This window comes from Anarrhichthys ocellatus, unplaced genomic scaffold, assembly GCF_004355925.1.
Source record: "Anarrhichthys ocellatus isolate YVR2014 unplaced genomic scaffold, GSC_Weel_1.0 scaffold62, whole genome shotgun sequence".
Lineage (NCBI taxonomy): Eukaryota > Metazoa > Chordata > Actinopteri > Perciformes > Anarhichadidae > Anarrhichthys > Anarrhichthys ocellatus.
This window is the reverse complement of record NW_022280092.1, coordinates 1356089-1369186: the sequence shown is the minus strand read 5'-3', so window position 1 is coordinate 1369186 and position 13098 is coordinate 1356089. Positions and strand designations below refer to the sequence as shown.

The 13098-nt window shown below is 43.7% G+C and overlaps 1 protein-coding gene across 5 annotated transcripts in view; it reads right to left on the bottom strand.

Annotated features, from left to right (window-relative positions):
* Positions 1-4623: 4623 nt before the first annotated feature.
* LOC116397003 (neuronal-specific septin-3-like) overlaps positions 4624-13098 on the bottom strand; it is a 63150-nt gene continuing 54675 nt past the window's right edge. For all 5 annotated transcript variants that reach the window (XM_031872081.1, XM_031872084.1, XM_031872082.1 and 2 more), the window contains 9 exons: positions 12832-13041; positions 11197-11325; positions 10677-10758; positions 10274-10411; positions 8481-8598; positions 7155-7250; positions 6907-7003; positions 6211-6262; positions 4624-6015 (listed from right to left, as the gene is read on the bottom strand). In XM_031872081.1, coding sequence (XP_031727941.1) covers positions 5874-6015; positions 6211-6262; positions 6907-7003; positions 7155-7250; positions 8481-8598; positions 10274-10411; positions 10677-10758; positions 11197-11325; positions 12832-13041 — 1064 coding nt within the window. In that variant the 3' untranslated portion in view covers positions 4624-5873. The remainder of the gene's footprint in view (positions 6016-6210; positions 6263-6906; positions 7004-7154; positions 7251-8480; positions 8599-10273; positions 10412-10676; positions 10759-11196; positions 11326-12831; positions 13042-13098) is intronic.

The following is a 13098-nucleotide window of genomic DNA, read 5'->3' as shown; positions in this document are numbered from 1 at the left end:
GGAGTGTGTGTCTATATGTGTGTGTGTGTGTGTGTGGTCAGCATTCACACAATATTAAACCCTCACTATATCAAATCTTTCATGGAAAAGAAAAGAGACAAGTTTATGGAGAGAGAGCAAATGCCCCGAGGACAGATGTGCATGGCAATAAAGTTTACTTTTTCTGGTAATCTTATGTCATATTTGATATAATAAGAGCCAAGGAGGTTAAACTGGCTTTGTTTAAGGGTTAGACTTATGGAATCACTCCTTTAGTATCTCAAGGGACTTCCTGCCGTGAGATTTGTTTAATTAGGCAGGTATAGGAGGCTTTGTGAGCGGTTTATCAAGTCAGCAAACTTGACTATTACAACCAATAGGGAAATAAAAAAGCAAACACCTGCTGCTCTGTTTGTCCTCAGTGTCTCTGTGGACGTCTGATGGCAGTTCCACAACCTGGGGGACAAAAAGATAGGACAGACAATCAACTAGGACTTGATCTTAAAGCTCCGTGGCAGCACCTATACATTATTGTCAGTTTTGAGGTCAATAGTTGGAAATTAAAAGTTGCCTCAGTGCTTCTCTTCTCTCCCGAGGCTCAGTTTGCCATCATTCTTCCCGTCACATTCTCTTCTCCTGCATTCTTTTTCTTCATGCCGATCTACTTTTTGCAATCATCAGCATCCGAGTGGAGGAGGTGCCGTTTCTAGGTAATTGCAGCATGCCTCAGTGAGTGTGTGTGGACTTTTTATGTACGTCTGTATGGTCCATCTAAGCATTCACACCTCCCTCCTGTGTATCACCAATAAAAGTGATGCACAACCATGGGGAAAATGTATTTCTTATGCCACGAATCTCCTCTCCATCCCGCTTTCTACCTCTTAACCTCCATTACTATTCACCTGCAGTCTCACCTGGCTGCATACATCAAACTGGCTTTAAAAGCCTCTTTTCCAGAGAGATGGCTGGCTTTATTCACCCCATCTCTGATGAAATTTGCAAGCTGTCAGGAGACTTGAGCAGGAAAGTCAAAAACCAATCTGGCAAGCATGTCCTTGCTACAGGAGCACATTTAGGATTTTCCCCAGGCACCAACACACTGATTGGATCTTTTGGTGCATGGTAGTCCTGCATGCAGATGATCTACAGAAACACACAAAACTACAGATGAGCTAACCAAAGACAAACCGGGCCTTGCAGCATTCAGTTCTACAAATTCCTAAACCTCCGTAAAAACCAGTGCAGAAACTATCGACACAATTATGGAAAGTATTGACTTTCTCACTTCACTGCGGAGACGACTTCTGTTAACAGAAAGGAAATTCCCCAGTAAGACACATACACACACACACACACACACACTCCGTCATTCCAATCTCTCTTTTTTTCATTTCTCTCCTCATTCTGTGTCATTTCTCTGTCCCCCTCCTCTCACCCCATCCCCTTCTTTCTTCTTCACATGCATTTTTATCTCTTTTGCTCGGTTCACCCCAAACTCCCTCTCATCCATCAACTCTGTTGGTCGGGTCTTGGCGGTGTGCCACCATCATATCTCAGCCACCCATTCTCCCATATCTTTCAGGAGTCATCTCTGAAGCCCATCCCTTTGGTGCTCTAGATGGATCACCTATGCTAAAAATGACAAAACTATTTATCGATAAAACGGTCCTCATGTCAAGTTGAGGGCAGCGGAAGAGACTAAGACCAACATTCACAAAGCTTACAGATTCCAGACAGACAAACCTTCTACACATGCGTGCACAGTTCACAGTACATATACACACATTCACCGCTCGCATTCATTTCCATTGCAGCAGCATAAGGGTTGACATATATCTGCGACTAGTTTAATTACTCACAGTAATTAGCCAGAGGCAGGAGCTACCAACGATGCTCTTCTCTCTGTCCGTCTCACCTCTCTTCCTCTGTCTGGATCTCTGTGCGCGTGTCAACCAGCATGCCAGTGTTTTATAAAGAGCAGGACACGCCTGCATTGTTATATTATGACCGGTGACTGGCATCACGTATACCGCTTGAAGAGTTTATGCCCACCATAAAGTGACAGTTTAAACCCCGTATCTTGCCTTTTATTAAAACCCCTCTTCCCCTAAACCCCCCCAGTCCTGATTTCTTTTGTTTTTCCAGTCCTCACCCACACAATGTTTTGGAATTTTTTTTATTCCCATCCCGCATCAAAGCAATCCAAGCAAACCCACTCCTCTCTGTTCAGTCAGCTAATTGAATTTCCATCCGACTTTTAATTAACAGCAGGGCCGATTTGCATAAAGTCAGATCATTTGCATATGGTTGACAGCCCCTCACCCCTACATGTCTGGCACAGAGCCAAGGGAAGGGGTGGAAACTGACATCGGCGAGAGAGGAATAAGGAGGGAGGAAGACACGGATGGAAGAGAAGGTGAGGTGTCTGCCAACAAAGGAGAAGAGAAACAGCAGATGGGGGAAGGAGGAGACAAATGGGGGCAAACAAGAACTCATGCCATGAAATGGGGGAGTCAGACGTGCACACACACAGCTACATACACGCACACAAACAAACATATGCACAACATGATCACCGTGTGCATGCACACACGGCATCACACTGGCACAAATATCTCCACAGATTTTGCAATCAAGTTAGCTAATTAAAAAATCAAAAGGATAAAAAAAATGAACGCGATGCATGCTAAATAGTTATACTCATCTTACAAACAGGTGTTAATTGGTGGCACGATGGCTCTATGCAGATGAGCTGGGTGGATAACAAGATATGGCAATGAGGTGCAATGCAACGCATTTGTCGACCAACATCATGGCAACTTCATAGAGGGGGGACGCTGCATGTGGACGACATGCACTCATGTAAGTGTACATACACATACTAAACTATAGGCTGACTTTTGTATTAGATAAGGAAAGTCACTTCCAAGGACATTCCTCCCCCAAATATACTGACACTAGTGTAACCACTACATTAGGTTGAGTATTCGTCAAAATGCTTCCTGTCCAGAGAGCTCCGATAGGTCCCATCCATCACGCTGTGCCAACTTTGACCAATAAGCATGCCCTCATCTATTAATACCTGTCCAATAATGCCTGCTGGAGTGATCGGTCTTGTCTATCTAGCAATATTGTGCAACGGTGGATCACATACTTGAATCTGCAGTGCAATCTGGCAGCAGAGTGGCAAAGCTGTCAAGGTGTCACTAACCATTAAATCAGCCGGCATGGTGCAATCTGGAGCATGTACACACCTTTACTGTGTAAACTCTGTGTACAACTCAATGTTCACTCAAGCAGAACTATCACCACAAGCTACATAACAATAAAACCTGAAATACAACTACAGCTCTACATGCGCTTGTACGCAAACACGCAGCCTGTAAACAAACTCACGGGTTCGTTCTCCGTCTGAGTCGCCAGACTTCATTAGTATACAGGAAGAAGGCAGCTCATTAAGGAATGTCATTAAGGCAAGCGGTGTAGCGCTGGGTGGCTGCCAACAGGACGACTGCTGGGTGGCATGAAGGGAGGGGACGAGCCTCGGCCGGCGAGAGTTGAGATGCAGCTGCTTCTCTCTTGTTCCCGGGGGAGATGGGAGAGAGAGGGAGAGAGTTGTAGAAAAGGAGTAAGAGAATGTGGGGGTCTCAACTTATGAGTTGAGGTTATAGGGGTTTGCTGGAGGGTTGGGGGTTGTGGGCGTTGCAGGCGTGTGCCATCTTAATACTGCAGAAGACGGGGTGCGGCAGACGCCATTTTGAGGAGCGATGCAGCGGGTCGCCATTTTGAAGCGTATGGGGAACATGGGAATTGATAAAAGACGAACATCACATTATGCAAACATCTGAGCCATAGTTTACATTTTGGCCCTCAGAGACGCTGATTGAGAACTTATCAAGTCAGATAACCATTAACTTTGCTGCAACAATTTAATGTCAGATAAGCAACTGATATTCTACATTTCACCAAACCTTCCGTTTCTCTCACATTCACATGTACAAACTGGATTTAGCTCCGTCTTTTTGTTCCCAGTATGTGAAGAAACCATCACTTTGTTTTGCATCTCAGTTTTGTGTACATCCAAAATCAAGCATGAGGTTCTTTAAATTAATGAGACATGAAAAACACTGCGATTGTAGTCGTTTTTACTTGACGTCAGCAGTTAGCTCCGTCTACATTCTGCTGCTGCTCCAGTACCTCAGGACGCTGACGTCTGCACATCCTCACACCGATCCGAGGCCTTGTCTGGAGCTCAGGACTCGTCTTCTCTCTTTCTAAAAAAGGAGGAAATGCATTTGAGTAATTAGTGCTAATCAGCCATGCACTTACCTAGCAGGCGGCCATATTGATTTCAGAGGCTAATCAAGGAAAAAGCCTAATGACATGGCAATTAAAATGCTTCCGAACGTGAATTACACATGCAATTAAATGCTATGGGGATCCAGTGTAGTAGAAAATGATCTAAAGTGTGGTCTTCTGTAGTCAGAGCTGATGAAAGAGTCTATTTGTTCATCTTAAGCTACTCTACAGGCCGGGTCTGTACATGTATCTATGGGGGGGGGGGACGGTTCATACAGTCGTTTAAAAGGGAAAATTTACATTATTGCAACGGTAATATTTAAAAAATTCATCCAAGACATTATATATTTACAACTTTAATCTTTATTTCTTTAAAATAAGATAAAAGACAATGTGCTATTATCAATAATACAAGTACAAAAAAATGTATGAGAACACAGAAGAATATACAGCACAGAGCATGACAGTGACAGCTTTTAGGGAAACATATATGGTTCAAACTGATAAAGATCCGTGGTATATCATGAGAAATAGACAAAAAAAGTGGGCTGGTCAATGGAAGACTGGAGATAAACAAGAAAAAGATTGAAAAATAACCAAATGTAGTCAACTTGGCACCAACAAACCTGCTCTCTTTCCAGTTTCAGCCAAAATGCTATAAAACACTCCAATAAATAAGGCACTACAATGGGCCCGAAAGCAAGTATGTGTTTGAGTGTGTGTATCTGTGTGTGCATGTGTGAATAATCTGATTAAGTGGACCACAACTGATGATAAACTTTCACATTTTATATCATGCATAAATACTTATTCATCTTAAAATCACTCTTAAGATATTTCTATTAATAAACAATGACATTAAAGGGAATTTAGGAGGACGCCAACGTACCGACATCCATATTTAACATTTAACAAACAGTTAAAGCAAAACACAGCTTGTGACAAAAAAGAAACAAACAAATGATGTGCTGGTCGATAACCTTTTTATGTTTACCTCGGGTGAGGGAGCTGACTGACGCTGCATCATACAGACAGACAGGTATGACTGTATGTGCGTCGCATGTTGGCATGCTTGTCAATGGCAGACAATGTAGTTATCAAGTGCAATACTGAATTATAAGCACTGCTAAAAAAACATCAAACTTAGAAGAAAAAGTTGAGGATTATAACACGTTACTGGTTAAGGCAACTCTGACAATGAAAGATATTAAGTGTAAGTCGTTTCTGTTTGGCAGATGCCTTAATGTTTGGCACCACAAAGAAAAACCAAGAAAGTTAACCGTAAGATTTGGAAGCAGGTAAAATCTAGATGCAGCCCATGAAGAAGAATCCAACATCTCTTCACTCTCTTTGTCAGCGACAGTTGAGACGATAGTGTTTTATTAATGAGGCAATAAACTGACATGAACAGTCCATTCAGCCGCCGACAGTCACTGAAAATAAAGTCCCTCTGGCAGGCGTTTAAGTTTCTATCCCACCTGTGAGATGGATGGAGTGGAGGGCTGGAGTGGTGGAAGACTGTCAATGATGGTCAAAGTCTCATAGCAAATGAATTACACCCAGTTGAGGGTCAACTGCAGTCAGGCAGCTGGCGTCTATATCTCGTGGGCGGCAAGACGATGTTCTGGCACACCGTTGGCATGAGCCACCACCGTGTTGTTCTCATTGAGGCGCCTCACGCGGTACATTTCATAGTGGATGCTGCTGGTGATGTCCTTAATGTTCTGCATATGGGTCCTGGAAGTAACATACACACCCATTAGAAACCAGTAGAAGAGATGGACACACCTCAAAACCTTTTTCTGGAATAACCATATCAAACGCAAATTATTACATTTCATAAAACACACACTGACACAGCGACACAAGGCTGCATGAAAACAGAAACATTTAAGACCAAGACAAAATGATATGGAGACAAAATTCCCTCACCTGATGAGGAGATCCCGTAAATAGGCAAACTCACAGTGGGCTATGTTCTCAACTAAAGGAGACAGAAAAGTTACGAGTTATCAGAAATAACTGAAAGTGAGCTAACGCACACAAAAAGGACGGCATGACAGTTGTGAGGTAAGCTTTGGTGCTATTCCATTTCCCTAAACAGTCCACTAGGTGGAATCAGTGATCTCAGTGTGACATCCCTGTAGACCAAGAGCTGCTGTTTGTTGTCTCAACACTCAAATGCCCTCAGCCATTGCAGAACTCTGTAGAGTCCTCCTGAAGAGATAAGCTTGTATGCGTGTGTGTGTGTATAAATTTGAGTAAAATGTACGTATATCCTATGAGAGCATCCACAGTGTATCCTTTGTGGTACAAAGGGGGGGGTGTGTGGGGGGGGGACCAAGCAAACACATCAGACCTCTTCAGACAGACTGTGTCTGCTAGAGGCCTGAACCAGCTGTATGGCACACGACACCAGTCTGCACACTGAATGGAGTATTGTTTCATTGACTGACTGTCTCAGTGAGGTCTTTACCAGACTCCTTTTGTCTTTTCTTCTCAACAAAACCCCCTCTGGGTTAGTTATGTACACACTGAGGTATTCTGTACTGGAAGTGTCTCTTCCAAACAATTTAAATAAGGAGAACAAAAAAGTGAAATGGGTAAGAAGCGGGGAGAGAGTAATACCTTCAATGGTTCCCCACTTGGTCTTCCTCCCCAGCAGCCTCCTGCCATTGACCTGGTACTCCTGGTCGCTGCCCACCACAGCAAATGGGATCATCTCCTGCTCACAGGTTAAGTATCAACAGACAACCGAGTCAGAAATTATTCATTTCAAGTACATTAAAAATGACTGAATGGTTTCAGGATGGCAGATAATAGACTCGCAACTCCTGCCACATGTATGTGTAATTGCTTTGAAAGTTTTCGCTCACCCTGATCTTCTCATTGATCATTCTGTCCTCGGCATCCTCGTCAAATTCTTTCTGAGGGTACACGTCGATCCCGTTGGCTCGCAGCTCTTCCCTGATCTGGTGAGAGCATGTTCAAACATGAAAGGTTACGTTCACATTACAGGGCTTAATGCTCAATTACATTTCTGTTGACATTCATGTTTGAAGTGACCCATACCCGACATCAGTGTGAACAGATGTCCGCCCTGAAATGTCTCACATGCAACCATAAACGTCACACACGAGGGGGATTGGCCAGTATCTCGAAAATACACACTGGAGTTGTTGAAGTCTAGGGACTGTCAACATATTGTTCGATTTAACAGATCTGGGTTCCCCATTACAAAGATGATACTCCTAAATCAAAACATACTGTATGACTTTGCATGACTGGATGTGTAACGTTACTGCTCGATAGGGTGAGCAATCTGCACAATGAAGTGTGACTTGGAAAAACACACATGAATTCCAATATGACCAGCGACTGGATTTAGGACCACATATGAAAATGGCCCAGATCTGGTTGGAAAAAATCGGATGCAAAAGATCACATCTGTGTCACTTGAGAGCCACGGATTAAGGCCTTGTGATGTGAACATAGCCAAAGAGAAACGCAACAAACTTTGAAGCCACTACTGATTTGAAAGGATACAAACTAAGGCCTTTAATTGCAGGAGTAATTAGACGGACGCGCTTGATGCAGTCTTGAGACATCAAACAAATGTACCTTAATCTGGCAGTATTAACACTAATCTGCCTTCTAATCTACTCCAAAAGTTTGGGCTTAGTGGTTAATCGCTGTCTGTATACAAACAAAACAGAAAACCTCACAAGATGTGCACACAGCAGGTCTGCCATGCACCGACACAAGCAAACACAAGCACACAAGCATGCACACATAAACCAGGGGGTTTATGCCGCTAATGAGAGGAGGGGAAAACCTGAGATCCTTGCAGACTGCCAATAAAAACATACAAATGAACAGCTGCAGCCTTATTAACCGCGTAGAGGAAGTGTAGAACGTAAAGGGTAAAGAAAGAGACAGATGCTCTTGAGTCGAGCCATGTTTTGTGACTGTCCAGAGAGCGAGGGGAGAGTGCAACTACAGGAACTTATCTCTGGTTACTGCTCCACAAACATGGAAAAATGCACGCATGAAGAGGGAGAAGAAGAAAAAAAAAAAAAAGAGCATGTTTCTAGATTGCAGATTAATGGCAGAAAAAAGAAAGATAGACATTTTAGATACAGTAAAACAGAAATCTATTAAAAGAATAAACAAAAGAGGAAATGGCACCAGAAAAATGTTACCTTCTTTTTGAAGAAGTCCCTCTCCTCCAGGGTGAGTGTGTCGGCCTTGGCGATGACTGGGACAATGTTGACCACCTTACTGAGACGTCTCATGAATTCTACATCAAGAGGCCGCAGACTGAGACGGGGAGAGACAAGAAAACAAGAAAAATGACACGAGTTATAACACAACTCCTCCACCAGGGGGCAGGTGTTCCCAATAATTCTCCCAGATGGAGGAACTCCTGTACCTAACAACAGAGTATTAACAGTTCAAACTGTTGTACCCATGACCTAATCATACTTTATACGTGTGAACATCTATTTGATGAGGTTGAAAGGAGTTGTGGTCAGTTTGAGTGGCCCCCAGTTTGACAAAAGCATCTGCATGTGGTTATGGTAGAGGATTCTGGCCTGGCTAACAACACTTTGACAAAGACCAGCTATTGTTAACAAGGAGTCTCATGCACTTATGCAAGAGCACGCTCAGAAAAAGACAAAAGTGCAAAATTGATTGCATGCTCCCAGACACCCACACAGACTGTGTGTCTCTCTCGTCCTTCCTTCCTCTCTCCCATTAGACTTTTTAAGGCAATCCTTGAGCAGCTGCTGGCCAGCCCATGTGACATCTGCAGAGTTGGATCAACATGAAACCTTGCTGGATGGGGCGCGGAGACAGGGGGCCTTTTCACACCAGCCCCCTGCCAGAGTAAAGACAGGTCCATGACACAAAAATGAATAGAGGTGCAGCACATGAATAGTGCTGATGATCAACGGTGTGTGTGTCTTTGTGTGTGTGCTCAAACGAGGCTGACAATCCACAGCTGCCTTCAACATTTTCCCCAAGACCGGCCGCAGCGCTTGACTGGAGTAACACAAAAGCAAAGGCTAGAACATGCTCTGTGAAAATATTACTTGATGGACACACGAGACTGTTTGCACTCTGCCCCTAATTTCTTCTGCTGGTATACGCCAACCCCCTGAGCTCCGAACAGCGAGGCGCTGAACCAACACAGTGTGGAGAGGGACGGCAGTTTATGCAGTTCGATCAGAGCCAGATGTGCGTCTCTGTAATAGATCCAGGGAGTGAAACTCGGGACATTGTGCTGCTGCAGGGCCTGGCGAGAGCAGCCCATCTTTCCTGTGTGTGTGTGTGTGTGTGTGTGTGTGTGGTGGTGTTCTGGGATATGTTGCATCGTGCTGCGGAAATGTGTGTGGGCGTGTGTGTGTGTTCAATATGAGGGGTAAGAAATGTTTCACATTGCCTCACCAAGAAGCTCGAGGACAAACAAAGAAAGTCTGTATCTTTATATGATCCGTCAGCACATGCTCAACGGCTGCATCTCGTCGTCGATTAGTTGATGCTCACTGTTACTGCCAGTGGCAGTTGTTGAAGTTTCAGGTTTTTTGTGATTCTTTTCTCAGCTAAGGATCAATCTGTAATGCGTCAGGAAACGCAGCAATACGCCAACAAAGGCAGGGAAGAAGAAGACTACGAGCTAGCGAACAGGAATGTTGACGATGCAAGGTCCGAAATATGTTTGCAAATAGTTTATAAGGAAGGAAATTCATTCAACGCTTTTGTTAGACCTGAAAGATCTCAATGTGTTTTAATGAGTGAAGCTCCACAGTACACCGTTAGGATAAGTTAGCAAGCTGCTGGCGGTAGCTTCATCTATAATCTTCATACATTAGTGGTTTCAATCTGAAAGTGAACAAGTGTATTCGCCAAAATGTTTTTCTTTCAAAGCGTCCATCATCTCGTGTGTTGTACTCTCATGTCTACATTTAACCATGTTTGCATGTGTCCTTACCAGTGTCCGGTCGGGGGGATGAAGTATATGCAGCAGTGGACTCTGGAGTCTGGAATCCTTTTCTTCCTGTTGATGTTGATCTCCTCCTGCAGGTACGCCTCGTACTGGTCATTAATGAACTTCATGATGGGCTGCCAGCTAGTCCATGGTGAGGGATGGATTGAGGTAACGATGAGGGAGGAGTGGAAAGGGAAGAGATGAGGAAAAGAGGAAGCAACACCGAGGTAGAAAGAGGAAAAGAAGGAGAAGGTGTAGATGGGTAAAAGGAGGAAAGAGGAGGAAGATAAGGATATAGAGAGGCAGAGAACAGGAAAAGTAAGGAGACAGGGAGGGGCATCTGGTTAGACACAATTGAAATACTTCACTATGTCGTCAATGCAATGATGGTGAAATAGTAGCGTACCAGTTCTCATTGTTGATCTGGTCTCCAAAACCTGGTGTGTCAATGACTGTCAGCTTCATTCTCACTCCCTTCTCCTCGATGTCTGCACACAAAGAAATATACTTTAATGTCAAAAACACTTTGTACTTTTAACTACTATTTAACCATGCACTAGAGATGCAAAATAAATGTAGCATGATTCTGCAACTGCACAGCTGCCAAATTAGAAAATGGGCTGGTTTTATGAGGCTAAGAATAGAGTTTAATCAAAGGTTGTTTCATCCAAGATTACAGTAATTAAAGAAAATTACAATTAGAGAAATGTAGAGTGAAATAAGGATAAGGTACTGTAAATGTTTGGAGCGACTACACAAGCAGTATGTAAGAGAAAAGTGTAAACACAGAGGGAAAGAGAAAAACAACTTAGTGGCAGAGAATGAGATGAGTGGATTTTGGCAAACAGATGACAGAAAAACACAAAAAAAAACAGGTAAAAAAGAAGGGACAGAGAGAAGAGCTGAGGGGTTCAAGAGGGCCATACCATGACTGATGGACTTTATTTCGATTGTTTTGGGGATCTTCTCCTGGGCTGTAGCCAGCACCGACTTACGGCTGACTTTAGACTTGAACAGCGTGTTCATCAGAGTAGACTTTCCCAGGCCACTCTGTCCTGTAAGGAAAAACACAGTCAGAGAGGCAGACAGTGAGACAGATGCACACACTGCAACATTGGTGCCATAAAAAACCCAAGCAAGACCCATTATTTGGACAGTTGGGACGACTCCACGCTGTCAGTTGACAGTGACGAGCTGCAGGTGTACGCCAGCACCAACACTGTCAGAAAAGCCATCAGGACACATGACTTCAACCCAAACACACCATCAATAAGACACATCGGATCCGTGGTAAATCAGTTTTTAGTCTTAAAAAAAAAAAATTCAGAAGGCTTGGATTATTGTGCACTAAGCCACCAGAAATAAAGAATCCCCCTTCAGACCTGTAGTAAATACTACCTTCAGTTTTTAATTCTGGGTGAGACTGAGCCAGAAAAGAATGGATGTAAATATGTAAAACTACAACCTTCATTCATAATATTTGCACACACATTTAATCTATACAAATGCATGAATGGTTGTCGTTTTCTTGGAAAGGGCATGACAATACTGCGAGTCTTGAATTTCACATTGCAGTTAGCTGATAAAAGGCTCCCCAAATGGAGGAGATTAATCGAGGTCGACTTTAGTGTAGAAGAAGCAGCAAGACTCACTCTAGACTCTCCGAGTCATCATAAACTGTTTGTTGATATGGATGGGACCCTCTGTGACTCCTGCACACCATGCTAACATCACCACAGGTTAATGAAGAGGAGTTTAGAGGGGCCCACTGGGCAGCGAACATTCACAGTTCAACTTCAAGTTAAGTCAACATGGAGACCTTTACTGATTTATGAAGACAAACTCAGACAGTCACATGGATCTGTACAACCGGTATGGAAGCCAACAGCTGCATTCCTTCTAGCACGGCTCCCCTTTCTTAAAGTGGCAGTACATAACGTCACCTAAACATGGAAACCAAGTTTGTTCTGTTTTGTTTACCACTGCCTCCACAACTTTATTTAAATCAGTCTCAAGCCTGAGACTGCTTCTAAAACAAACTTCTTTTTAATGAGAGGATGAAACACAAGACCAACCGGCGCGACATCATCCAGAGGAGACGTACAGTAGGGAGGCTGTGTGGGTTTGTCTAGTGTTGAGGTGTGTATGTGTAATTAGCCCCTGTTTTAAAAGGTGTCTGATCACAGTGATGAGGGCTTAGTGAGAAAGTGTTTTAAGTGGCTGCTTATTAAAATAAGTTTGAGGCCTCCATCTTCTGCCATGATTAGAGAGAAAACTGCATCATACTTGAATTACAAGACACATTTTAGTACAGCTGACTGACGATGTTTTGAGACACACGTTTAAGTGTAATGGTAACGAGTTGATAGCAAAAAAAATGTGAAATTGACTTTAGAGTCTGCACTTGATGACAAGGCTCACAGAATGAGAAAGAAAAAAAGTATCTCTGTGACTAAAAAGCGACCTTTTCAGTGTGCAGTACGTAGAACATTCATTCTCGCTCAAACTAAATCTGGACGATATGACTGAAACATTAGCTGGTGAGCACATGCGCTACTTACCCACAACCATGATGTTGAGCTCAAAACCCTGCTTCATGGCCTTCCTCCTCATCTGCTCCAGAATAGCGTCAATGCCCACGTAACTGAAGTCCACCCCGGGGCCGCCGGCCTTCTCCCCGTACGGCCCCCCCACTGCTGGGGCCACCATAGCATCAGGCACCACCGCCTCAGACATGGCACTGCTGCTGTAGCTGGGAATCACCTCGGGCCCTGGTTTGAAAGAGAGAGAGAGAGAGAGAGAGAGAGAGAGAGAGAGAGAGAGAGAGA